The 27,832-nt window shown below is 32.7% G+C and overlaps 2 protein-coding genes across 8 annotated transcripts in view; one reads left to right on the top strand and one right to left on the bottom strand.

Moving 5' to 3' along the window:
* LOC143343844 (peroxidase) overlaps window positions 1–18,935 on the top strand; it is a 30,027-nt gene extending 11,092 nt beyond the window's left edge. Inside the window, exons 1-14 of one of the 2 annotated variants that reach the window (XM_076769131.1) lie at window positions 2,728–2,842; window positions 3,529–3,656; window positions 6,491–6,620; window positions 7,359–7,519; window positions 12,862–13,038; window positions 13,892–14,088; window positions 15,278–15,473; window positions 16,072–16,269; window positions 16,475–16,622; window positions 17,463–17,619; window positions 17,700–17,870; window positions 18,141–18,339; window positions 18,471–18,576; window positions 18,651–18,935. In XM_076769131.1, coding sequence (XP_076625246.1) covers window positions 3,533–3,656; window positions 6,491–6,620; window positions 7,359–7,519; window positions 12,862–13,038; window positions 13,892–14,088; window positions 15,278–15,473; window positions 16,072–16,269; window positions 16,475–16,622; window positions 17,463–17,619; window positions 17,700–17,870; window positions 18,141–18,339; window positions 18,471–18,576; window positions 18,651–18,765 — 2,079 coding nt within the window. In that variant the 5' untranslated portion in view covers window positions 2,728–2,842; window positions 3,529–3,532 and the 3' untranslated portion in view covers window positions 18,766–18,935. Of the gene's footprint in view, window positions 1–2,727; window positions 2,843–3,528; window positions 3,657–6,490; window positions 6,621–7,358; window positions 7,520–12,861; window positions 13,039–13,891; window positions 14,089–15,277; window positions 15,474–16,071; window positions 16,270–16,474; window positions 16,623–17,462; window positions 17,620–17,699; window positions 17,871–18,140; window positions 18,340–18,470; window positions 18,577–18,650 lie in introns of those variants that run through there. The other variant, XM_076769132.1, reaches the window with a different exon arrangement.
* A 2,409-nt stretch (window positions 18,936–21,344) lies between these two features.
* On the bottom strand, window positions 21,345–26,110 carry LOC143343846 (leucine-rich melanocyte differentiation-associated protein). 6 transcript variants are annotated; one of them, XR_013080020.1, is made up of 6 exons: window positions 25,987–26,110; window positions 23,763–23,971; window positions 22,547–22,807; window positions 22,183–22,443; window positions 21,647–22,066; window positions 21,345–21,565 (listed from the first exon to the last, which is right to left on the bottom strand). XR_013080020.1 is itself a non-coding variant. In XM_076769140.1 (5 exons), the coding sequence occupies exons 3-5, from the start codon at window positions 22,744–22,746 to the stop codon at window positions 21,832–21,834; spliced, it is 696 nt and encodes a 231-aa protein (XP_076625255.1). In that variant the 5' UTR covers window positions 22,747–22,823; window positions 23,763–23,971; window positions 25,987–26,110; the 3' UTR covers window positions 21,345–21,831. The 6 variants fall into 6 exon arrangements, 5 of the variants coding, with proteins under 5 accessions (XP_076625255.1, XP_076625250.1, XP_076625252.1 ...); XM_076769140.1 differs by having other exon boundaries at window positions 21,345–22,066; window positions 22,547–22,823; XM_076769135.1 differs by having other exon boundaries at window positions 21,345–22,066.
* Between the last annotated feature and the right edge of the window lie 1,722 nt (window positions 26,111–27,832).

Genomic DNA, 27,832 nt, shown 5'->3' with positions numbered 1-27,832 from the left:
TCGAATCCCAACGACCAAAATAAAGAAGAATTGGGGAATTCCCGAATCTCTAAAATTAAAAATCCCAAGGAAACGCAATCACTGGTCTAGCCAACGTGAAACAGGTTCTATTTCGAGGTCGTATCGTCGAAAACACGATGACACAATACAGGGAATTCCACGATAAATTAGTATACTCGCCATCGTCGCCTCAGACTATGTACTTTCCCTAATCCTTGTCCTCAAACGTGACAAACTGTAAACAATTTCGTCAGAGCAGGATGTTTCAACTCTCCCAGAAAGCGTTCACTATGCTCCATTCATCTTTCATGATAGTTTATGCATTATTTATGAGTAGAAAAATTGGAGTATGCTGGGAAAAACGGCAGAACTGAATCACGTGATCAATTAAAGAATGAAACAAAATGGAGTTGCAGTAGTAGTGCTAAAAGAACAGGATATTTCGAATCGAATTAAATCAATTTCAATAATTGATCAAATTCCTTCAGAACATATATATATCTAAACACACACATATATTTATCGTAATTAAAAGTAATATTGTTTATTTTCTGTTTATCAACTATTGCATCTTTGATAGATTACTGAAAAGAATATTAAATGAGACAACGATAATGCACGTTAATTAAAATAATTTTTGCTTTCTTTATTAAAAATTCGTTACGAATGGTAGCTAGTAAATAAATAAAACGAAATAGCGTGTACAAGAACGATCTTTACGCCGCATGCTAACTCCTTTCATCGCGTTGCAATTTGACACAGATCTCGCGTCATAAACAAACATTAATTGGCGGTTTTGATTAATACGTCGGTTTTTTCGCGAAGAAGTCCGCGACATGCAACCGGAAGGCGATCGCGAGCCGTTGCACGTTACACACGAGTTGCTTTTACCGAGTTTCTCGTGCACCGTTAGTGCAAAATTTCCCTGCGCTACGTAACTCCGTATTTAGAAACATTTATCTACGAAAATAAAAACGAGATGTCAATCGATCTATTAGGTTCGTCGTACTCTAACCGCCGCGGGCGCATTCATTCCCGTCCATTAATTTCTTGCAAGTCGTAAGTCATAAGACAGATTTTTCTGAGAATTGAAAACCGATTTTCCTTTTTCTTTTGTATTGAACGTTCTTTCATTGGTGTTTCTGTTAGAGAATTTATTTATTTTAAAATTGTATAATTTGCTTCATGCAATTAGACAACATAATTTATTGCTAGTTGCTATTATTTTAATTTTGAGTTTGTTATTGACTTAATATACTGTAAGTCATAAGACAGATTTTTCTGAGAATTGAAAACCGATTTTCCATTTTTTTTTTGTATTGAACGTTCTTTCATTGGTGTTTCTGTTGGAGAATTTATTTATTTTAAAATTGTATAATTTACTTTATGCAATTAGACAACATAATTTATTACTAGTTGCTATTATTTTAATTTTGAGTTTGTTATTGACTTAATATACTGTAAGTCATAAGACAGATTTTTCTGAGAATTGAAAACCGATTTTTCTTTTTTTTTTTGTATTGAACGTTCTTTCATTGGTGTTTCTGTTAGAGAATTTATTTATTTTAAAATTGTATAATTTACTTTATGCAATTAGACAACATAATTTATTACTAGTTGCTATTATTTTAATTTTGAGTTTGTTATTGACTTAATATACTGTAAGTCATAAGACAGATTTTTCTGAGAATTGAAAACCGATTTTTCTTTTTTTTTTTGTATTGAACGTTCTTTCATTGGTGTTTCTGTTAGAGAATTTATTTATTTTAAAATTGTATAATTTACTTTATGCAATTAGACAACATAATTTGTTACTAGTTGCTATTATTTTAATTTTGAGTTTGTTATTGACTTAATATACTGTAAGTCATAAGACAGATTTTTCTGAGAATTGAAAACCGATTTTCCATTTTTTTTTTGTATTGAACGTTCTTTCATTGGTGTTTCTGTTAGAGAATTTATTTATTTTAAAATTGTATAATTTACTTTATGCAATTAGATAACATAATTTATTGCTAGTTGCTATTATTTTAATTTTGAGTTTGTTATTAGCTCAGTATACTGAAAGTGTGAAACTTACAAGATCTGCAATACATTTTCTCAGGCAACCATGCAGTTTCTGATTAACATTGACGTATTGTGCCCCGGTTTATTAGATCGAAAGGAAAATATGATCACGTATAAAGAAACTGGTGCATAGAGAGGTATTATGGAGGGCCTCGAATGCAACTATCTTGCACGTGCGTTCACCGTACGAATGGTTCGGGAACATTTTTATAGATGTAGGTTATTTTTTCGTAAATCTGGAAAGTGTAGAACGCGTTACGGTCGCGCACAGTTTGAAAACAGAGCGCGGCAGCAAAGAATTCCATTATAAAATTGCAAATTTTAATTTTAATAACGAATAACAAAAATTCTTGTTTGATTCGTTATCGGACATTTTTTGTCTCGAGATGATTTTCTACCCACTCCCGACTGAACAGAACAAAGTTTGAATTTACATTCCGTGAAATGAAAGCAATTCGTCATGGACAACGCGATAAAAGAAATAACGTAAAATCAGAGAAGCGTTAACAGCCGTGTAATGGGTTTTTACGATTTTCTTGTCATTTTCATTTCAGCGTTTAGCCGATTATATAATTTGCAAACTGCTGATAAGAAACTTTAAAAACGTGAGAAACCAACATCTTTGCGCAACCATTTGCAGTAATTACTTTTCACTCTAGATAAAACATTACTTGTCGTTTCCACTTGTGTTTTTCTTTCTTACACAACCGGGGAAATGTCTAATAAATATAATTTAATATCTGAGGACAACGAAAAAATAAGTTTTCTTAAACAGGTACAAAATTTAATACCTAATTTCATTGATTCTAAATTATTTACTTTTAATCAATGTTTTACTACACTTATACCGTCTACTTATTAAACATAGTTAATAATAAAAGTATACTGCATCGTCAGAAATTATGTTGATGGAGTTCACGGCCAGAGGAAAAATTTAATAGCAAACTTTCGAAAAAATTCGTTTTGCAGTTGCGGTTAGCTTTACCGCAATTTTATTTCTGCACGCCTTTCTGAAAATTAGTATGAAAATAAAGGGAAAGTTGAGAAACGCCTTGATATAGATTTTGTTTTGTTTTATTTAACACGTATGTGTGTCAAGAAATCTTGAATGGGAGAGTTAGTTGAAACTTAATATTCTTTTTTTATTAATATTGATAATTACACGGTATAAATATATAGTTTTAAACATTGTCAAAATTGATTTTTGATTTTTGCAATCTCTTGGAATTTTTGGTTTAGAGATTATGTATCGACAGATGAACGATTAAAAATATTAAAAATTGACAAAATTATAGTTAAGATGAACTTAATCGACTTACTAAAAATTCTATTTATCTATAAATTAAAAGTGACTTTCCACAGTTTTCTTCTTTGAAAAGATTCTGCAATTTGTTTCTTACAATTTTCCCCCCCGCTGCACGAGATTAAATATTTCTGAGACTTTTTCAATTTCTGTTTCAGAAATATGAAAGAACGAACGGTGCATTGGATTACAACAATTTTTCTTGTCGCGATAGTTCTGAAAAGAGCATCTTCAGCGAGTCATGGGAAGATTACGTTAGACAATGAAAAATCCTCGGAAAATGAAGGTGAGAATAGCGTAAGAAACATTCGATTCGAAAAAAAGTTTCCATTTTATAATAACGATGTTAATATTTTCAGAATCTCTCAATTTTCATTTTTTTTAAATATCCATCATACTATTGAAAAGAATGTTGCACACGAGATCGTAATAACTGGTGAAACTTCAATTTTACAAAATTGTATAGTTTCTCTTATGCAATTAGACAGCATAATTTACTACCAGTTACTGTTATTTTACTTATGAGTTTGTTATTAACTCAGTATACATATCTAATTCGACACCGTCAAAGTGTCAAGAGATCAACTAGATCTTGGGATCGAATACGCCATTAAATCGAGCAGGATACACCAATTCGTCACTCTTTTTTTGCTCGAGGGTTGGCTTTCTCGAATGGCATATCGAGTATTAATAATCAAGGCAAGGGGCAGCAGCAAGTTGGAAAGGAAACTAGGGCAATAGGTTCCTTATGCAACAAGTGGAAGTTAATGGCAGGGAACAGTTCTCGAGTTGGAAAACGTTCGACTGTGTAACATGCCGGAATTCGAGTTACGTTCTCGAGGGACGTTCTATGCCCACGATATATAAACATAATGCACGTTTATACTTCGACAAACGAATGTGCTCTGTGCGTTAATACTTTGATAGCCACAATTATGGGCACGTGACTTCACTTTCTGTGTACATGTTTGCTTATTCAACTTGCACTTTCCAGGGAAAATGTCAATGAACCACTTGTTCCATTGTAATGTATATTACTTAAGATTAGTTTAAATCAAGTAGTACGTGGATTAATTATCTATCATTTCACCAATTCGTTACGAACAAAGATAGTGTGCTTTGGAGTAAGTTTTGTGGTGGAAGTAGAAAATGAATAAAAATTAATTGGAGAATCAATTATAGAATCGTAATCGACTTCACTTTCTGGGTATATGTTTGCTTATTCAACTTGCACTTTCCAGGGAAAATTTCAATGAACCATTTGTTCCATTTTAATATATATTACTTGAGATTAGTTTAAATTGAGTAGTACATGGATTAATTATCTATCATTCCACCAATTGGTTACGAACAAAGATAGTGTGCTTTGGAGTAAGTTTTGTGGTGGAAGTAGAAAATGAATAAAAATTAATTGATAATAATAAGATATGAATTTTGAAAATAATATAAGAAATTTAGTGATCTCAAATAAATTTCACGTTAACTGAACACTTCTTTTGATAGACTTTTTGAAACATTTTGGAGCACAATGGAAAAATTTTATTTATAATTTAGACCGCTATCGTAATGACCGATAGATATATTCAATTTGATCGAAATTCGTTGGAGAGTTTGCTATAGAACCTAAGCCAGTCACAGTGGTTCATTCGTCGAGTTACCTGGTCGCATCGATATGATCTGTCGTTGGTGTAACATTTATCGTTCCGGCTGAAAGCAGTGAAAGGCATCGGGGCGCAATAACGAGCCTGTTTCACGATCTATTACGTCGACATTGGATCCCTACGATCGTCCATGGTACGGTGAACGTGCCTGATCAGATGGTATGCGCGATAAACGTTAAAAAAAATGGTGATGGCAAAATGAATCGATGCAAGGTTCGTTGGAGATAGGCACCTCCTACGTAAGAAAGACAGCAAATTATGGTAACCGATCATTTGTCCTTTTTCGTGGGAAAATAGTAGCGTCCTTCTGTCGATGGGGGAGCACAGTGGTATGGCATTAAAGCTACGCCTTTGTCCTGATTAAAGTGATTTCACTTACGTAGCGACTACTGTGGTTCCGGGTAAATACGTTGGGGAATGGAAACGGGAATGAGTAAGCTGAACGAAATGCTCGATCGAACCAAAGCATGTTCTTAGTTGGTTTTAAATACGATTGGGAGTTGTACGAATATACAAGGTGTCCAGCCACTCCTGGGAAAAATTTTAATGGGAGATTCCAGAGGCCAAAATAAGACGAAAATTAAGAATATCAATTTCTTGACTGAGGCTTCACTAAAAGGTTATTAAAAAATTAAATTAAAAAATTTCAAATCGTTCTGAAAAAATTATTTTTGGTTGCGGGGGTCAATTACAAAATTTTTGGTAAATAGACCTACCCCCGAAATCCTGCCCACTTTCTAGAAAAAAATTCAGTACGGGCGGAACTTTAAACGTTAATAACTTTTTAACGAAGCCTCCATCGACAAATTAGTATTCTTGATTTTCGTCTTATTTTGGCCTCAAGAATCTCCCATTAAAATTTTTCCCAGGGGTGGTCGAATACCCTGAATATTTGTCGATCGAATAATATTTCAGAGATATTTCATGACGAATCTCGTGAAATGCTAGGAAAACGAAACGTCGATACATGAAAAATGGCGAGAGAAATAAGTCGACACATATAGAATTATGGGACAGTATACTAAAAGATTATAAAATATACAATCATTTATGTGATTTTATCGAAAAATATTTTATCAAGATCTCGAAGAATAAAAAGACAATATAATCTGGTTCGTGTTAATTAAATGTAGAATCTGAATAGAACAAAACATGGCACAGGAAATGTGATTCACTGGATAAATATAGACAAATAAATTTCTTTCGAAGATTGCAGTATTTCTAACTGTTTAGAACATTTAATTTATACATTTGAAATTGTACGAGAAGGTTTGCAATATTGCCTCATACTCGCTGTATATTATTGACGTTTATGGGCCACGAAAGCTAATTAGCTTCGAACGCAATCCGATTATATCAATTAATGCAGAATAACAATGAAGAATAGAATTTAGAAGGAAAACCGTACGACGTGTTAGTCAATTCAATTTAGAATCACTGTTGCGTTGTTCTTTTCCAGATTTCTTGGACTTAAAGGCATCGGAGGCTACCTATAATTTCCCTCTATCCATTAATTTTGGAAACTCCTTCCACTCTTTTGGGTACTCGCCACAACCAGCCAACTCGTATTCAAAGTTCCTAAATAGAGGGTAAATATAAAAAATATTCCTATTTACTAATAATCCCTCCCTCGAGAATCTTCACTATTTTCTCCGTATCTTTATGCTGAAGTATATTCATTAATTTGTTATAATAAATTATTTATATTAAATATAAATATTAATATTTATATATTACATATTTCTTTGATAACTACTTTTATAACGGGTTTAATAGCTAATTTTGAATATGATTTAAAAAAAATTATTGCTTTATCAACATTAAGTCAATTAAGTTTAATAACATTAACTTTAAGAACTGGATTTTATGAATTAGCTTTTTTCATATAATTTGTTCATGCTTTATTTAAATCATTAATATTTTTATGTGCTGGTGATTTTATCCATGCAATAAATATTAATCAAGATATTCGTAAATCCTCCACATCTAATACAATATTATTTGGTAAATATTTCCTGCTTTTTATGATCACCTCACGTTAAATTTTTATCTGAACATCTTCAGTTTATTAATTATCCATGAACAATGAACTCCAAAATCCTGGGATAAGAATCGCAGGTATATCTTTTAAATGGCCTCTAATTTAGACCTCTGCGTCAGGTGTTAAGGTCACCATCAAGTTCAAGTTTTTCATCTCCCTAGCTTTTCAAGCCCCTCTTATTCTTTCTCAATTTGTATATGTGTGTTCGTTAAATTTTGATACGGTTTCAATTACATTTTCAATGTAGTTTAAGCTTCTTCGCTGGCTTCGGACAAAATTTTACCAGCAACATTCATCAAGAAATTCGATGTGGTGACACGTATCCACGAGGCTGCGAAAAATCACGATACCGAACGTACGATGGCTCTTGCAACAATCTTCAAAATCCTACATGGGGTATGGCAAACACGAGATACGGACGTCTTTTACCAGCGAACTATGGAGACGGTAAATTTAAAAAATTTTTTAATTTTCTATGACATTAACATATGCACTTCCTATTTTGAAGTCTTCTTCAAATAATAAAACCACAAAGCAATATAAATAGTACTATAAGAAAACTAACAAGAATAATAGACAATTAATATTTACGAGAAAATACATAAAAATAGCGAAGTTCCATGAGTGTTAAATTTTCAAATTAAATATTTATAATTCATAATTATTGCAACTAAAATGCTTATAGAAATTAGTAATTATTCTCTTCTTTGCTGGTTCTATGTTTTTCCAGATTGTCAAAGATTATTTTGGCCCGAATTAGTAATAGGAAATGACTCAGAAACTATGGTAATTTGAATAATGTATATTATCGTAATTAAATAATGTATCTCGTGAACAAAGAAAGTGTTTCACTTTCTAAAAATTGCTTTGTTCGTTGGCAGGAAAATAACTTTTGTTCACAGAGGAATCGATGTCGATCGATTTTCTCTTTCCTTAACTACCGAGCCACATAAAAAAAGTTTACGTTGACATAATTTAAATAAATACTGGTATGACAATTGACAATTCATTGACCTTTCGATAAGTTTCTTTTCCTTCTCTTGAAATTTTTTAAATTATTTTAAAACCCCATTTACTAAATTAAACGAAGAGTCACGCAAAGAGTAATGAGTATTAATAATTTGTTCAGTAATTACCAATATTCGTGTACGGAATTTTACTGTTCCGATACTTATGTCCAAGATCGTACATTTATCGTTCACACTCGACGGGCGAAAAACTTATTCATCCGTAAAACACGTGACTTTCATACTTCCAGACTCCATCATGTGCAATATGACGTTTTATATTTTCATTTACGCAGTCTACGACCCAGACTCTAAAAAGAATCCGTAAAAGCAGTCGACATCACCTACAATCGTTCCATGTCGATAAATATGTATGTGTGTGGGGCTGTGAGTAGTCAAACGTTTTGGCAACTGGTTCAATTAACCCTTCCATTGCTACTGTTGCCTATATCTGCCAATAAAACATCGTAAAGCCAGCTATACCTCAACGTCTACTTCAAGAAGTCATAAAGAATGCTTCTGAATGATATTTTACGACGCGATGGAAATCCATCCTTCCACCCATGTATTGCTTTTTCAGAATAGTAAATTATTTAATAATCAATGCAATACGAAATTTTAGTCAACAGGGAAATAACATTTTCTTCAATTCTGATTACTGAATCTCAGTTCCATTCAAGGATACTCGTTTTAGCTTCCAAGTATACTGATATATTGAATATTTATTTTTCCCCCACAATAGCAAAGGTGAAATAACCTTTAACATTTTTATCACTAAATCTGAATTTCTTTCAGGGACATTCTCATTCATTATCAATTCTGATTACTGAATCTCAGTTCCATTCAAGGATACTCGTTTTAGCTTCCAAGTATACTAATATACTGAATATTTATTTTTCCCCCACAATAGCAAAAGTGAAATAACCTTTAACATTTTTATCACTAAATCTGAATTTCTTCCAGGAACATTCTCATTCATTCATTATCAATCTTTCATTCATTCATTATGAATCTCAGTTCCATTCAAGGATACTCTTTTTAGCTTCCAAGTATACTAATATACTGAACTTTTATTAAAATATTAATTTTGGAAATTAAAGATAAAAATATTTTTTTTTTGAAAATTAAATAATTTGTTTTAAATATTTTAATTATTTCTAATTTACAAAATGAATGTTTTTAAATAAACTATAGAACTGAAAGTTTGATTATAAAATATAATTATTAGGTAATATTTTGTTTTTTCCCCCACAATAGCAAAGGCGAAATAAGCATTTCTAAACATTTTTATCATTAAATCTGAATTTCTTCCAAGGATATTCTCATTAATTTTCCAGTATATTAATCTGCTGAATCTTTATTTTCCATATAGGTCTTAATGTTCCTTTTTTTAATAATTAAAATCTCAACAACCACCAAGGCTATTATCAACTATATAAAAAGTGGTATAACATAATTTTTATATATCATTTTTTTACTCCCCATAATGAGAAAAGAAACTCAGTTTGGGAAACGTTGTTCTAAACAATGAAATTTAAAATGTTGATCGGTGTTCCACGTGCGTTGAACGCGTATGGGCGACCAGTGTTATAAATTCGTTGCTCAAAGCCTGCTTTGCTATTGAAATTCTTTTTCGTGCTCATTTGTATCCTACTATTGATAAAACCCGCGCCCTTAGGCTCCTTGACATCCGTTTTTTTTGTGATTGCACTCATTTTTCCGATACGCCTATTGGAAGGTTATTTCTACCTTCGTAGCGAAGTAGCCTATGCTGGTTTTGAATCCACAGATCCTTCTTACACCCATCAAACACGATTATTGTGAGTAATTATAAGCGAAAATAAACCAAACACAACTAGACAAATATTGAGAAAACAATATAAAAATGTACGTTGATTCAATTTTCCATTCCTCTTTTAATACTATATGACATGCAATCATACTCGTATAATTTACCGCGGAAGACTAAAATTATATAATCATATTTGCAGAGACTACAATGAATTTTCATAGTTCGTTTCATGACATTGACACGAACGTTAGAATTAATCGTCAAATTAATTGCAGCAAAGATCGTGGCAAGTGAAAGGTTTATTATCAACTTCCGGTCTAGCACACTCGAGCTCTACCCTCGCCACGTAATCATTTTTGTCACCGTTTATTCCCACTAAAAACGTTACCTCCGTAACCGTCGACAACATTGTTCAACGCACAACTTTCACAGTCTTTGCATTTCTTCGATGCTTCCGAAACTATACTTGTCCGTAAACGTATTATGCCGCCAGTCGTAAATAATTACCCTTCGGTGATTTGTTTGTCGTTACACTATAACGAGCCATTTTACCAACGATCTATCGATTTCTCTTTACATTCAAATGCTAACTTTTTTATCGCTTTTCCGCGCTGAGTTTGCATTTATTCGCAGCCCAACAAAAGCGTAGAACCGTTTTCTGGTTACGATTCGTTGCTCGCTAATTCATTTCCTATCGAGTTTATTTATTTACGAGAAGCGGCCGATTCTGGGGAAAAACGTGATCCCGTAATTGTTCGAGTACGTATGAATACACGAAGCAAAATCGCTGATACATAATACGTTTTAAACGCGCGGAATTCCATGTTTCTTTTCACATGTTTTACAATATGTTATTTCCGGAGGCCGTAAAAGTTTATTGTTGCGGTAGGGAAACGTGCCTCATGACAAATAATATTTCTGCTTTCACGGAAACTCGTTTCTATCGCAAAAGAATAAATACCGTCGAACGTGATTTATGCGCTCGCACGGGAACCAGTTTGCCTCCTAATTTATAAATTTTACGATGTAATCTTAATATTTCTGAACGCACCGGACCACAATGAAGCATTCTTAAAGTCTTATAACGACTCTAAAAAAATTTCACACCTTCACGAATTTTTTTCTAGAAAGTAGGTAGGATTTCGAGGGTATGTCTATTCACTAAAAATGATTGTAATTGACCCCCGCAACCGAAAATAATTTTTTTAGAACAATTTGAAAAAATTGTTTTTTGCCGAAAAATTTCAGCACCTACCCCCTGTCGATTTTTCTTAACAATTCGTTTTTGATTTTTAGTAATTTCGTTTGACGTCCTACAGAAAAGTTGTTTAATACTTTTTTGTATGTACTTATGGGCTCTACTTCAGAAAAAAGTTTCATTCAAATATATTCACTATTATAGGAGTTATGGCTGTTTGAAAATTGGACCATCTTTATGTGGTTTTTCTCATTTTGCGGGGTCAAGGAACAACTTTTCGAAGATTTTTGCAATTTCTACATATTCTCCATCAAATTACGCGTAGTTTGCTTTTTTAAACATTAAAATCGTCCAATCCGTTCAGGAGTTATAACATTTTAAAGATTCGTATGAAATTTCGGGGAAACATTTCTGGCCAGAAATTAGATTTTCGGTAAGGAATTTTTTTCTCGCAAATGGTTAGGATTTCGAGGTTATGTCTATTCACCAAAAATGATTGTAATTGACCTCTGTAGCTAAATATAATTTTTTTAGTATGATTTGAAATTTTTTAATTTTTTCTCGAAATTGCGCACGATTTTGAGGGTGTGTCTATTCACCAATAATGATTATAATTGAGTCCTGCAACCAAAAATAATTTTTTCGGAATGATTTGAAATTTTTAATTTAATATTTTAATTACTTTTTAACGAAGCTTCAATCAAAAACTTGATATTCTTAATTTTCGTCTTATTTTGGCCTCTAGAATCTTCCATTAGTTTTTCCCAAGGGTGGCCCAACACCCTGTATATTTATTTTCAACTCCGTGTATAAGACTTTGAATGGCTTCATCAAATAATCTTCAGACAAACGACATACTGTTCACTTTTTTATTTACAAAACAATTACCAGAAATAAAAATATTTTCAGAATCAGTTGTGTATTTAGTACTCTACTGTTCATCGAGACACTTGGAAATACTTTTACAAGCACTTGTGCATTTTAAACAATTCAACTAAGTTTCATTATTATAATATTTAACATATTAGTTTCTCATTAATTCCATTAAATTAAAATTTCGAAAATTGGATTCCTCGTTGATTTTTAAATTGCTCTAATATTTTAATTCGTTTTGTTATATTTTTACTATGATACATTTACTACTATTTAACTTTCTTGAGAATTTCTGCGCAAAAGAATAAATCATTAAGGGACAAAAGTAGGAACTAGAACCAGTACCACATTAGATTTCTCTTCGATTCAATTATCTTCGGCGAATATGAGGAAATTAAGAATGCCATATATGGTAGCTGTAATATAACATTTATGTTGACATTTTTAACATTCCTGCTCGCAGACAAGGAAATTCCTACGCACGGAAATATCGAATTTTAACGAAAGGAAATACCACTAAAAAATAATGAATTCACCGTCGTGCATTGTTGTGAAATTTCTAGTCGATGTATTTCGTCCAAAACAAGTTTTACAAGTGATGAACTTTTTACAAACGAAGTACTAAAGAATGTATAATTGATACTAAATACAAAAATTTGCAAATATTTGACGGAAAATGCACAGAGAGCTACTAACCGAGCAATTTAAAAATACCTGTTGATATAAAAATCAAATAAAAATGTTCATGAATGCCGTATATCTGCGTAATTCTTACTAACACGTAAGAGTTTAATGGCAGTGGCAATTCAGTGATAATATATTCGACGTTACTAAGAAAATAATATCAATAAAAAAACTAATGTAAGTGAAGCCAGTTTTTCATTTAGATTTTGTTACATTTTACGTTTAATTTATGCAGGAATTCGATCGCCTACGAGTTCAGTTACTGGAGCGGAATTACCACTATCACGAATGGTCAGCTACGTAATGTTCCCCTCCGTCGATATTGACGATCGAATATGGACGTTGGCAGCCATGCAATGGGGACAAATTATTACTCACGACATGGCTTTGATCGACGGAACTACTCAATCAAGTATACCTAATTTTTCTATCCGTCATATTAGTTTATAGCACAATAATTTGTATTTGGGTCTGCATATGTTTATTCATATTTAATTGCTGTCGAGCCTGTCCTATTCCATTTTTCTTTTTTAACATTATCACTTTCACGTTTTAATATATGTACGCTAATTAAATTTATTACAAGTAGCAAATGGTTTTTATTATTCTAGCAACTTATACGTGTGAACTTATACAGGGAGGCTTCGTTACTATGAAGAAAATGCAGTTTTAAAATGATTTATTTCCTCCATTTTATTTGCCCCAACGAACCATCCAAGTTTTGTTCCCCATACTTTCTCTTAACTTTAGCAATAAACCAAATAATTATCCACTTTGGACCATGAAAACTACTTATTTTAGGATCATGAAGTTATGGATTTTTTAAAATAACAATAATGAATTAAAAATAACAATATGAACCTATAGTCCTTACAATTAACTGACCACTTATTTTGTTACAGACTCTGGGTCCATTTTGAACCATCAAAACTGTTTATTTTAGAATCCCAAATTTTTGGATTTTTTAAAATAACAATAATAAATGAAAAATAACAAAATGAACCCATAGTCCTTATAGTTAACTGACTACTTATTTTATTCCAGACTATGGGTCCATTTTGGACCATCAAAACTGTTTATTTTAGGATCCTAAAGTTTTGTATTTTTTAAAATAAAAATAATGACACGTGATATTGTAAAAATAGAATTATAGTAATAAATAAGGAATTTATAAATGTTAAGCAAGAATACGGAAGAATGAATTGGGGTCAAAATGGACCCAGAGCCCTTATAACTAACGACTGACCTTTTATTTTTTCTTCTAGAGCCCCACGCGACCAAGTGTTGCACAGACGACGGACAATTGGTAGATCAGTCGCAGCTTCACAGTCAATGTTACCCCATACTTATTCCTTACAATGACCCTACCTACAGCAAGGCCAACACAAGATGTCTCAACTTCGTCCGTGGTACAACTGACCTTGACCGTGGCTGCTCCTCGCAATACAAACCAGCAGAACAGGTTCGCTATTCCTCGCGGTTATTGACTTTCCTCGCAATCATCTGTTACCTCATCCGTGGATACCCAGGGTGCACTCGGTAACCCAGATCAGAACTAGTATCAGAGTTCACGAACACCAATTACGCTATTTACAGTCACGTAAACGTCTACGCCGGAAGACTGTAATTAGTTACACTCGAACGAATGTATTAATCGTTACGTCGATTACTCGTTGCATCGTGTCGATTATCGATGTTAACATTACGCGAAAATTTGAACAGATCCAAGGAGAGCATTTTTCATTTTTGTTTTTTAATATTAAATTTTCTGTCTCGTTTCTACATCATTTGAACATGGAGTAATTACTTTTGTTGACGATGAAGTTTAACTTAATTGTCATTTTTTGGGATTTCAAGTTCATCAATATTTTTGAAACGAATAATTTACAAGTATGTATAGATACTATCAATTTCCAAAATCAATACAAAAATATTTACCATTCTAAATGCCACTGAAAATTAATTTCTAAGGAAAAATATTAATTGTACAGCCTGTAGCTCTTCATATATTTTCTAAAACAACGCAGTAGAACCTCGATAAACGCAACCTTGATTATTGCGTGAGAACTTTTTTCACTGCGTTTACAAAAGGAATATAACGATCATTCAGCAGCGAATGAACTACTTGGAAATAGAATTAATAGTGTCAACCATAGAGAGTGGAGACATACTAAGCTTCTTATTTCATCAGTTATCTCGATAATTGCGTGAATCTCGACGCGTAGAAGACACTTCGGTATCATTTTCTTGCAATTATCGAGGCTCTATTGTATTTTAATCACTTTGCACTACAATCGTTGCAATATGATGTTGTGATCTAATTGAAGCTATCCTTCTCACGCTCTGCTACCGTTTTAAAACAGAAAGGGGCAACATTCTTATCAGCAAATATATTTTTGTTTGTATATTAAAGTATCTGCTAATATTTGCCGAAAAAATAACTATTTTTCATGCATACTTTTTCAAGTGTACAAGACACACATTTTCTGAAAACCAAACGGATACTATCGAAAATGTCTGTTACTATAGATATCTTTAACCTCGATCAAACTAAACTAAATTCATTCTCGAAGGAAGAGATTTCCTATATACACCATATCATCTGCCAAGCTTATGTCATCTTTTATGAAATTATGCACGTGATCTTACAGCTGACCGTCGTTACACATTACTTGGATCTCTCCCTGGTTTATGGATCCAGTGATCAAGTTGCAGCCAGTTTGAGGGCAGGAGTTGGAGGACGTTTGAACGTAGATGTTCGACATAACAGGGAATGGCCACCTGCGGCAGCCAATAAGAGTCAAGTCTGCGATACTACGGAACCTGAGGAAGTTTGTTATCAAACTGGTAAGCTTCGACATCCTGGCCGTCTCGGTTTTACAGAACACATCTAAATTTTCAAGAAGTGGCTTACAGACGGAAACTAAACCACGAATATCGATTATTATTCATGGTATAACTCTTTGCGATCCATCTATTCCACGTAATAGCCTGTCAACAGGTCCAATTTATTTTAGAGATAGATTACTAGCCAGAAACTGCCACTACCTGACTATTGTTACTTTTCATTCTGGACAGGGAAAGATTAAACTTGCATCAATCTATCACAACCCGTGTTCATGCAACGTTTCAGATTTATTTTATGACGGCAACTGTTATGTCACATTTTATTCGGGAAACTTAAATACAAGAATTTTAATGTATTTTTTTCGAATTGACAGACCATTAAGCAAAAGGTACAATCTTATTAGATTTGTGAAGTTAGATGGCGCTAAAATAACATTCTATGTTGGAAATTCTAAATAAAATTTAAAAAACGACCATTTGACCAGTCGTAGTAGAAACTGTTAATTGCTAGTAATTATTCCACGAAGTATTTACAGAAGTGTATCGTAAAAATTGATGTAACTGAAATTGTTTTTGTTATTACTGATCAAAATTTCAGGCGACACACGTAGTAATCAGAATCCCCAGTTGACCGTTTTACAAATAATACTGCTCAGAGAGCATAACCGCGTGGCTGATGCTTTGGCTCGTTTGAATCCACATTGGACAGACGAAACAATATTCCAAGAGACGCGACGAATCGTAATCGCAGAACATCAACAGATTTCATACTACGAATGGCTGCCAATATTTTTAGGTAAGACCACTTCGTCACAATATAGTAAATAATTTATTTCTATTAACCTTTTTATAAAATCGATGGACATTTGTTTCAAATTACCCTGCTAAACCTAAATAAATTTGACATAAATCAAGAACGTGTTAAAATTGTAAAAGAGTTAACTATGAAAATTTTTATGGTACAACGATTATTAATTTTGATACGAACGTTCCTGTTTTAGGCGTTGAAGGAACATATGGCAACAAGATTTTGTACGACACAAAAGATTACGTGAACGACTACGATCCTAACATGAACCCGAGTGTCCTGAACGAACATTCTACAGCAGCTTTTCGATATTTCCATTCTCTTATCGCTGGGTACCTCAAGTAAGTCGAACAAAATTTCTACTAACAGTAGTATAACTGGTATTTGCATCAATTTTTGTCTTCAATGATTTCAGAAGTCATTTTAGAATGTTGTTTAAATATCACTAGTCGTGTCTTAATCAAACAACGATCTTTAAAAATAGCCTTGAAAAATGTAACACTCGGTTCGTAATTATCTGTCTGGGAACCTTTGAAAACCAGTCCCGCGCGAGATTGGTTCACAATCTAATGGCGAAACCTTTGCAACTTATTCTTCAATCAACATTGTAATGTACTAATTTTCTATGGATACACGCTGATGGATTTTATCGTATTCTGAAAATTACAGAGATTTGGCCAACAATCTAACTAATGAGATCCTTAGTTAGGCCTCATTAAGCTAAAGTAACCTAACAATTTTTCATTGCCTGACAAAAATAAATCTTTTTTCAATTTTCTTATGCAATAGAATTCTTTACTCAAAAACACAATTAAAAATGAAAAGGAAATCTTTCTACATCATCTAGTTTTCGAGACATTCCAAAAATATATTTCCAGCATCCTCGTTCTGGGGGCTATTTTCACACTAATTTTTACAATAATTTTATTTACGATTGCTCTTACTACATTTAATAGATATGCGTAATGTAATATTTTCTTAATTTTGTTTCTTCTCCGAGTATTCCATATTTTTTGATTCGTTTAACATTACGAAAACCCAAAATTGTACTTTACGAAATTCTACAGTCAAATATTGTTGTTTAATTAAATAATACAACCTATAATCCTACAATTTCAATACACTACATCGAAAAAATGTTATTGGAGACGATATTGCTGAGTTTTCTACGATTTTTTCAGCTTAGTAACGGAGCATCGATTCACAAACGGTGCCTTGAGGCTCAGCGACCATTTCAACAGACCAGGCGTTATCGAAGAGCGCAACAACATGGACGACCTCACGAGAGGCATGGCTTATCAGCCAGAAAAAGCAAGCGATCAGTATTTTGACGCGGAGGTACTACGAAACCGATTCGACGAATCGTAAAAAAACAGAGAATGTCGCTGAAGATGTAAAACATGTTTGACGTATTTCAGATTACGGAATTTCTATTTAGAATGGGTAGACCACTGGGATCGGACCTTCGGGCGACGGATATTCAAAGAAATCGCGATCACGGACTCGCATCGTACAACAGTTTCCGCGAGTATTGCGGTTTGCCCAGAGCGAAGTACTTCGCTGACTTCACGGATTATATTTCCATCGCGGTAGGTAGAAACGGGATTTGTAAATAAGCTTGGAACTGGTCACTTTTGACCCACGCTTAGAAGTTCCTTACACGTCGAAGAATGGAAAAGTAATCATATATTAAATTGTCCCACAAATTCGTGTCATTTTTACTTCTTAGACGGTAGAGGACGGTGGATCACTTTTGACCCGCGCTTCGAAGTTCGTTAGATATCTGATTTAAAATTTTATACCAATTCGATGCTAATACTAATTATGTAAAAATTGTTATGAATGTCTTTTGTATACAGAACGTGGAAAAATTGTCTGAATTGTATGCAAGTCCCGATGATGTTGATCTAACTGTTGGTGGATCGTTAGAGACCCACGTACCAGGAACACTTTCTGGACCAACTTTCCTATGCATTCTTATTAGACAGTTTTATCGAACGCGCGTGGGTGATCGTTTCTGGTTCGAAAGAGGCGGCAACGAACTGGCATTTACTATAGGTAAATATTACTTTCTATCGTTAATTACGATATTCCAGAATCGAAGTTAATCGAATTAACAAGTCTCCATCTAAATAAATTTCTGTTACTTAAAATCGAAAAACGAATAATTAATTCTGTAATTTTTTTAGAACAACTAAACGAAATACGAAAATCTAGCATATCAAGACTATTCTGTGACAACGGCGATCAGATTACAAGTATGCAAACAAAGGGATTCCAACAAGTATCTCTATCGTAAGTTTTCTCTCTCTATTTCTACGATGCACGTTCTAATAATTAGTAATTATATTTAATTCCATTAATTTTAGTAACCCTGTTGTGAGCTGCGAAAATATTCCAGCAATGGATCTCTCGTTATGGAAAGACTATGCACCAGAAATAGGAAGTCATCAAAATATACGAAATCATTATTTTAAAAAGTAAACTTAAGTAATCCAAATAATTGTTTTAACTTTCTACACAATTTCTAGAAAATATCGAAACCTAATTAGATATGGACACAATTATAGTGACACGTGAAGTATTACTGTTAGTCGATATAATATAATTGTACAAATTGTTATTAATAAACTGCATTATTTTTTTTTTTTGTAAAACCAGGCAACATATTTAAATATTATCTATTTACACATTTTTATATCCACGTTCGTGGATACAGTAAGTAAAACAAAATTAAATTTAAAATTTAATTTCTTTTAATAGCTTATATACTTTTACAGGAATATATTTTCAGTTGCAATTAGATTTAACTTTATGATGAAAATGATATTAAATATTTGTAATGTATACCGTTTAACTTGAATTACAAAGCAGTTCGTGACAAAGTTTAAATGCTTATACAAAAATCTAACAAAATAATAAGGAAAATATTGTTCATAGTAAATGTGCTCCAAATTATTAAAGTCGATAATAAAATTAATTATCATTTTGTAATTGTAGAAAACATTACGGTAGAACATCGACTGTAAGAAAATTATTTGATAGATCGATTATCGGAAGGAACGAATTAATCGCGCATAATATCGAGTGCTTGCGTGTGTAATACGTCAGCGATTATACTATCTCTCAATACAAATTACGCCCTCTTCAAACGATCAAGCTTAAGGTTAGTATCCTGAAAGTATTAGCAAGATCTTGCACGATGTAGGTCACGAAAGAAGTAATAATAAGAAAAAAGTATCGCTATCGTTAGTCGAAAGTCGCTATGTCACGATCCACTCAACTTATTAAATTTGTTTGGGTCTCAGTTTTATATCGTATGTTCATTAAGGTATCTACGTTCGTAGTTCCTTGTATAATCATTTTCTTAGCATCCTCGCGTGCCCGACGTTGGTCAATTAACGTCAGTCTATTCAGAAAGCTGCTTCAAATTGTTCAATTAAAACGATACTACGTCTTCAGAAATAGAAATGAAAATCGAATAGTACGTATAATCGCTAGTGAATTAATATCAATTAGAGCGACAAAATCAAAGTATGCAAAAGATGGAAAACTTTGAAAACATGAACGTGGCGAAACGGACAATAAGCTAGTACAATTTTAAAGAAAATAGTGCAATTTATTAAAACTTAAAATTCTCAACTTTGTTTAACGGGTAAAGAATCGACATTTTTTTTTATCATCCACTCGTTATTTCGAGTTTGTATCTAGATAAGAATGCCCATTAAACGCAACAAACGAGGCACTCATGCAACCGTCAAAGTTGCATTTATCGAGGTCCTATTGCATTGATAATTGAAAAGTATAAAATGTGTAACAAAGAATAAAAGAAGTCATCGATGTGTTCGGGAATCGTCAGTTAAGCTATCTACTGCTACGGATAAGAAATAAATCTGTAACATGTGAACTCGAATTGGAAAACACGTGACAAAACCCTTACCCGTTTGGAGGCCTCGTGTGGAAGAATGCAGAGTTTCCAAGAACGATGGCAAATAACGAATTGGCACGTCGTGTGAAGCGAGTGGCTCCCATTCGTAATCGCTGAAACAGTTGACGCTATCGTACAAATATCGATATGCAAGATAAGATTAATTTTAAGATGAAAATAGTTGTCGAGAATAACTCGACATACATGAAACGATTACTTGTTATATTAAAATTATTTTTATCGAGACATTTAGCGATTTAAAAATTCACGAATAAATTAAATATTTTAAATTTTCTTTGACCACGAAGAATCTTTCGATAGATATTATCGAAACAAATATTAGATAATGATTATGTAGTCCTATAGAATATAAAAATTAATCTGAAAAATGTATAATGGCAAACAGTTCTTTTCATTCTTACATGAAAAAAAAAAAATAATTTGGATACAATTTTACTAATTGTTCTCATATTTGAATTGTCAATCGATAAAAACTTATTTAACTTCGATTTGTTGAAGTCGCGTTGCGTTAATTAGTCGCATGATATTTTTGCATGACTTATCAGCTACTGTTCGCAATATATGCTGGTATAAAACGGAATTTACCACATATTCTAACTCGTTCAATAAACTTTCTTATCTTAAACATGTTTACGATTGTCTGGGCAGCGTTTCCTAATAAGAATCGAATATCGAATCAATCTTGGAACGATCTATCTCAAAGGGTTCTCACAATCGTAAAATTCTAGAATAATATTCTTATCGATAAATATAGATTGTATCGAGCGCGGCAAAACGTCGAAGAATTTTTATTTTCACGGATGCAAAAACAATTTAATAAACGAAAATTGCAAAAATGAATCGGAATATCAACATTCAAAATTGAAAAAAGAGATAAAAATAGTCATTGAAGTTTAAAGCAATGGAATAATTAAAAACAAAACATGTGGCTGACAAATAAAATGTTCAAAAGCAAAGAATAAATTTAAAAAACAAAATAATTCGTAAAATATTATTACGTAAGCCAAAATGTTCCGATATGTGATTAAAAATTGAAACGTTATTTTAAAACATAAAAACACCGGGAAAATCAAAACCACGGATTAAAAAACAATTATTATAAGCAATCACATGATGATCTTATAATATAAATTTTTTATTTATTATTGCCAGTAGTATAAAATATACAAACGCATACAAATGTATGTAACAAGTGTATAGTATACAATATTTGTAAAAAGTTATTGGGAATTAAGCAAAGCTGAATACTTTTTAAATTGTAGTTGAGTAACATTAATCAATAGAAAATGCCCATAGATGGATATGCTCTTATCGAGCTAATGTTTGTTGCAAAATCTGTAATTAATTTATTGTATACGAATTAGTTTACTATACTACTTAGACTGAAGTATAAAAATGATTAATATAATCATGTACCTCAGTGTAAATTGTATTTTAAATTATTTAAACTTCTTGTTGATTTGTTACTGCCCCATGCAGTGGTTTACTGTCATTTGTTTTTTTATAAGATAAAAACATGCGCGTCTTGCATTAAATGTTATTCTAACTCAGTAAAAGTAAATAGCTTTTAAGTAGAATCACATTAATAACTTAATACTGTATTAAATAATAAAGTTTGTTCCCCTTGCTTTTGCTTTGTAAGGCAGTGTTGGTTTGGAAAATATGTTTGCAATTTTATGTTGCAGATGTTTAATGCATTCTGGAACAGGAGTATACTCCGTAAGGTTTTCTAAAAACGGTCGTTTAAAAAGCCTTTTTGCTTCCAGACGTTGTTCTGGTGTCACAGTTCTGTCATCCAGATGTACCAAATGAGGGAACCAAGATATGATGAACAACCTTTTTTTAAAAAAACGTTTCTCTAAATATCCGAATAAAGTATGCACATACACCATACTTAGATATTTCTCTTATTCAGAAAATTTGCATTCGCCTATTTGTACTTTTTCTCATACCTGTACTGAAGGTAGTCATAAAAGGTTCCACCGTTCAAATAACTTGGTGCTGCCTTATTACCCATAAGGCACAAGTATCTGAGGTTGGGTAAACTCTCGTGGAGATTCTTTATAAATGGATACAATTCCTCTACATTATTATGATTTAACCACAGAAGTTGAAGTTTTGGCATATGTGGGAATACAGTGTAGTCATCTATATTATTGTGATCTAAGTTAAGAGACGTCAAATTTTCAAATTCAGCCAAAAATTGTAAGTTTCTAAACAGACAATGGATGAAGAAAAGATTCACTTTATTCTAAGCCTTCTGTCCGTAGTCGTGCAAAAACTTGTGCATGCACAAATAGTTTTGATGATACATACCTACTGAATTTATTATGACTAATATCCAGAGTATGCACGGTACTACTATAATTTTCAATAATGTCAAATGGCATGTAGAAAAGATTCTCAAAAGCAAGCGATAAAGAATCAACAGTATCTATAGATGACTTATCTGTAGATAAAGACTTTGAGTGTCTGCAATGTATATCTACAAATATTAGCTTCCCTAAGGAAGTCATGGCTAATTGTTCCACTTCGTCTGCTTCTTTTTGTAATTCTAACTCATCACTGTAATCCAACCTGTAAAAATTGTGTTCTATACATGATACATTGATGTTGCAATATACTGTATCTTCAGATCACAAATTTTAGGTATTTTTAAGCGCTTAATAATCAAAAATAATTTAATAAGCAATGTGAGTAGCTAGCAAAGTATTTTCTGCGTTTATCTACTGGTGAAAGATATATTCGCTATTGTAAGATTAAAAGTTATGGATAAAAAATTACCAAAGCACCAACTATTAATATTGATAATTTATTTTAGAATTCTATTAGTTAACATTGCAAATAGTATGTTTTGGATGATGAAAACGAATAATTTAATAAATCTTCACTTGGAAACTTTTCTACATATAAAGACTTCTATAAATACCCATTTTCAATGGTATATTTTAATGATCCACAATTATTAACAATTAAACTCTCAAAGAAACCCACAACCATAGTACTTACATCATGCCTCGACTTGTATCACCTTATAGGGCAGTAACTTTGAACGAACAATCAACGCGTTAGAATCATGCAATATACTTTTCACTCACTACATTTATCAATATTATTCACCCTAACATTGGCGAAAGCTACAGCTTGCATTGACAGATAATATTGCGTAAATAGAAGAACTTGTAAGGCTTCTGTGTAATATGCAATGCTGCATATAGTGATTGGGTCAACCATAGTGAGTCTTACTGTGGTGTGATTGATACTGAGCTCTCAGATCTCAAGGAGGTAACAGGTAGAGTTTATCGTTTATCAGATGACAATGGGCGATAAGATACGGATGAAAGGAATTAACACTAAAACGGTATCTAGGTTTCAAGCGATCCCGATAGAGACGAAAGAGTTTGAGGTTAAAGCTTCGGCTTTTATATAACGTTAAAATGTTAGGTAACGCATTAACACCATAAACAAAATATCGATAACATTAACCGATACAGAAACATAAATAGTAATTTAAACCATGCCATGCACTCACCGAATTTTCCTGCATATCTTGTTTTCAAATTTTCCCATCGACCAGATCACAAGGCGACAAATACTTCGATGTGAAAGGAGATGGTGCTGCCAGTTCGAACTCTTGTTAAACGTTACTGTCAGAGTATAATCGAAGTACAAACATCGATTAATCGTTTTCTACAATCGTTCTCCATTATAGACTTCAGTTTGGCGGTTAAACGTTATCTCCTGTTACATTCCCAAATATTTTGTGATAAAGAAAAAGATAAGTGGGATGAAATCGACAGAAAGGTAGCAGTAAAAGCGGTTCAAACTCGGTGTAAAACAAACATGACAGCAAATGCACGGATGAAGAGTGCGGTAAGTTTTATGATGGAATTATTTACATCTTCGCATGTTTCGCAGGATAAAATGGCGTCATAATAGATGCCAATTTTATTCTTAGTTTTACTTCAAACTTATTCTAGAGTATCTGAAAATACCTACGTTTAAATTATAGTGTGTATTCGATATACTTTTGTTCTGTATATTGTTTCGATATAATTGAATATTAAACGAAGTAATTAGGAATCCATCATTATCTATATAGAGTTAACGAGGGAAAGGGTATGTGGAAATAATATGATTTAATATGAGAAAAGTTAGGAAGTAAATTTTTTGCTCGTTCCGATGTTGATGTTACATTTGAAGATAGTAGTAGAAATTACTAAATTAGTAAATAAAAAAATTAATGAAAACAAATCGTTGTACGTCGTATCCACCTTAAAGAATGTAACGTATCCAGACGTTAAAGTCTGGAATATATGCACCTCGATAAACGACTCGCTAAGAAATACTGTTTCGTAACGAAAAGAAAATAACTCACTATAAAGACGAGATAAATATGCTGCTTGGATATAAATCCCAGCTATCTCTCCATTATAAAATACTCCCGTATAAAGTCACGCTTATTTCCATCTGGAAGTATGGCATTCAATTGCAGGGATGTGCCAAGAAATAAAGTACCAACATAATTTAGTGATTTCGAAACAAATCCCTGAAAGCAATTACAGCCAACCCTTGGCTCATTAGCAACGAGATACTATACAGGGTGGCCCACGTAACTTGTGCAGTTCTATAACTTCCAAAATATGCGTTGCACGAAAAAATTTTATGTACAAAAATTGCATGATTTAAAGGCGTACATTACGTAGTGCATTTATTTTTTTTATAGGTGGAGGAATTTTTGAGATTTGAAGGTCAACTTTGTTTTTTTAAATAGAATACTATATTTTTTGTATGAAAATATGGAGGAATATCAAATTCTGAGTAAAAAAGTATTGACCTTTATTAACTCTAAATCTAATAGCTAACGAGTAATTTTAGTTTATTTGGAGACTCAATCTTACCACAGATTTCTGTAGATCAGTGAAAATAATTAAGGAATAAAGTGAAATTACTCGTTAGCTATTAGGTTTAGGGCTAATAAAGGTCAACACTTTTTTATATTCAAATCTCAAAAATTCCTCCACCTATAAAAAAAGTAAATACACTGCGTAATGTACGCCTTTAAATCATGTAATTTTTCTACACAAAATTTAGTCGTGCAACGCATATTTTGGAAGTTATAGAGTTGCACAAGTTACGTGGACCGAAGCTGAAAACTTTGCCACATCGTATAAAACTAAACTGGTTAAACATTCTAAACTCGATACTGAAAAGGATATCTGATTTAGTATCTGATATATTACCAATATAGTATAAAAAGGAACATCAAAGAGCTACTTATGAATCAGATTTGAAAAGACCATCCAGATCGCTGATAGCGTCCCTGTTTCTCTCGATTGAAATTCCCAGCGAAGAATGTTTAATGGATGTACCAAACTGACCTTTTTTCTGTCAATAATAAACATGGGTCGCGATTTATCGTCGCACACTGTACAGACACTTCTACACAGAACACTATTTACACGTTTCACGACTTCGATGCGCATATTTATACGCGTATCTTCGCGAGCAGTGATTGATGATAAAAACGTATATCAATGCAGACTTTACATCGGTTCGTGCCCTCCGATGATAAAATTCGTGTCATATCGGGGGATTATTGACGTACGTACAAATTGAATGTTTATAGTACGCCGTACATAAAGAATATCGATAGCAGTATGTTAAATTTTAAACTGGTTATATTCTCGCGGGGTTTGCATTAAGAAATCTTAGATAAATCAAGAACTTTTTTTAAAGTTTACGTAGACGCTTACTTTATCCGATTAGATTAATGCTTTATAGCAATAATACAGGTGTAGAAAAGCTCAGCTCTTCCAGGCCCATTCTCTCGAAGCACTAGTAATATATAAAACTTGGTCCAGCAACTCTAACTTTCGATCCCTGGCAGTTACAAAGACATAAGTTCTATAGTTAAAGCAATCAAGTGTCTTGTTTCAATCAATTTTATATATTGGAACCTTGAACTGCGAGTGTCTGCTGTAGATATTGTAATATATGTATGTATATTATCAAGCTATCCGTCATGTTCGAAGCAAGTGATTATCACGAGCAGACGTGACGCACATTAGTAAGGATTGCATTACAGCGACGATGCATGCAAATTCTTCTTACAGTCGTAAGCGGGACGAATAAGTCCAGACACGTGAATTTGGAAAACTGTGGATCGTTTATTGTACGAAAAGTTCTTTTAGCCTTTATCGTAGATGGTACCTTTGATATATTTTGAGGTTGTTACGAAGCTAGATCGACGCTATTTCGCTTCCTAAACGATTATGGCTGGGTTAGAGGGTGAGTGAGAGTGTGATATAAACCATGCACCCTTATGGGCAGCCACGACGTGACTCCAACTCACTTAGCTTTCGGGTGTCGTAAGATTGAATGTTTAGAGTAGGCTTGGATGTGTTTAGAAAGATAAGTAGCATGAAGTTGCATTGTCTAAGGATAGTGTTCCAAGGGATCTGGTGTAGAGAAAATTATGCTTTCTGGTAGGAGGACTACGAGGAACAGTATGGCACACTGAAACGTGCATCCTTCCAAATAATAAATTTTTCTAAACGGAGAAAACAATTTGGAATTTAAGGAAAAATATAATCTTGAAAATTATTCAGTGCATATAGAATATTATAGAATCATTGTCACTGACATATATTGTTGTTGTAATATTTACGATGTAATTTGCCTAACATAATATTTATCAACACGTTGCAACATATTTTTAAGTGTTAACAATTTACTTATTTTATTGATTGACTTTTTATTAAGGGTCTTCCAATCTCCCGTTAAATGTACAATAATTTCTGACTCGATGAGTCGAACTACATCCATCAAAGAGGAGGCTACTTTCAAAGTAATTTATCAGTTAACAAAGCAGATGATTTATTAATACTTAAAAGTGTAATACATTATTGTGATATATGGGATGTTACATGCACCACAACAGGAAATATAATACTGTTTCGTACGAAGTTCCAGAGGATTGTCAAGTGCACGTGTACATCCATTAATTTTCAAAGTCGTTTATTTCAAAAACAAAGGCTCGATGAAAATAAATTATTCCGATTATTTTATTCAATCAAAATTGGAACCACAAAACATGATTGGGGAGATGTGAATTTCATTTACTATTTATTTGTTAGCACTTCGGTTATTTATTTATTTAAATGCACACTCGAGAATATTTATGGAGATGCATAATCTTTGTGGAATAAAGATGTTATATACTTTAAATAAATAAATTTCGAGTAAATCCATTTTGAAAATAACTTCGACCAAGTAATTTTCTTCTCGACATGACGAACGCTTCATCATGTTTATATAAAAAGTTCATAAAGTTTCAGGGGAAATATAAAATTATATTACGTAGTTTGAGTTTAAAACTCCCAGGAACACGAACATCTCTTCTCGTTTTTAATTAAAAAATGTTTTCGAAAACTCTGTTTGGAAAGTAACTTTTTTATCAATTATAGATTAGAAGAGTAATATTTATTATAACGTTCTTGTAACTCTGGACCTCTTCAGTAAATCGTGTAGCTTAATAAGAAAAGTATACATACCTGCAACTTAGGAAGAATGAAAATCGGAAAAACTTAAGTCGTCGAG

This window comes from Colletes latitarsis, chromosome 7 (genome assembly GCF_051014445.1).
Source record: "Colletes latitarsis isolate SP2378_abdomen chromosome 7, iyColLati1, whole genome shotgun sequence".
Classification (NCBI taxonomy): domain Eukaryota; kingdom Metazoa; phylum Arthropoda; class Insecta; order Hymenoptera; family Colletidae; genus Colletes; species Colletes latitarsis.
The sequence above is the reverse complement of the archived record's forward strand: the minus strand, read 5'-3'. Positions and strand labels throughout refer to the sequence as shown.

What these genes read in the sequence shown, in the direction of transcription:
- LOC143343846 (XM_076769135.1), bottom strand. Translation starts at nt 23,800, where the DNA reads ATGGGAAAATTTGAAAACAAGATATGCAGGAAAATTCG. An exon ending in AAGATATGCAGGAAAATTCG is followed by an intron (nt 22,808 to 23,762) that starts GTGAGTGCATGG and finishes CAATTTTTACAG; the next exon opens with GTTGGATTACAGTGATGAGT. An exon ending in TATGACTACCTTCAGTACAG is followed by an intron (nt 22,067 to 22,182) that starts GTATGAGAAAAA and finishes TTTTAAAAAAAG; the next exon opens with GTTGTTCATCATATCTTGGT.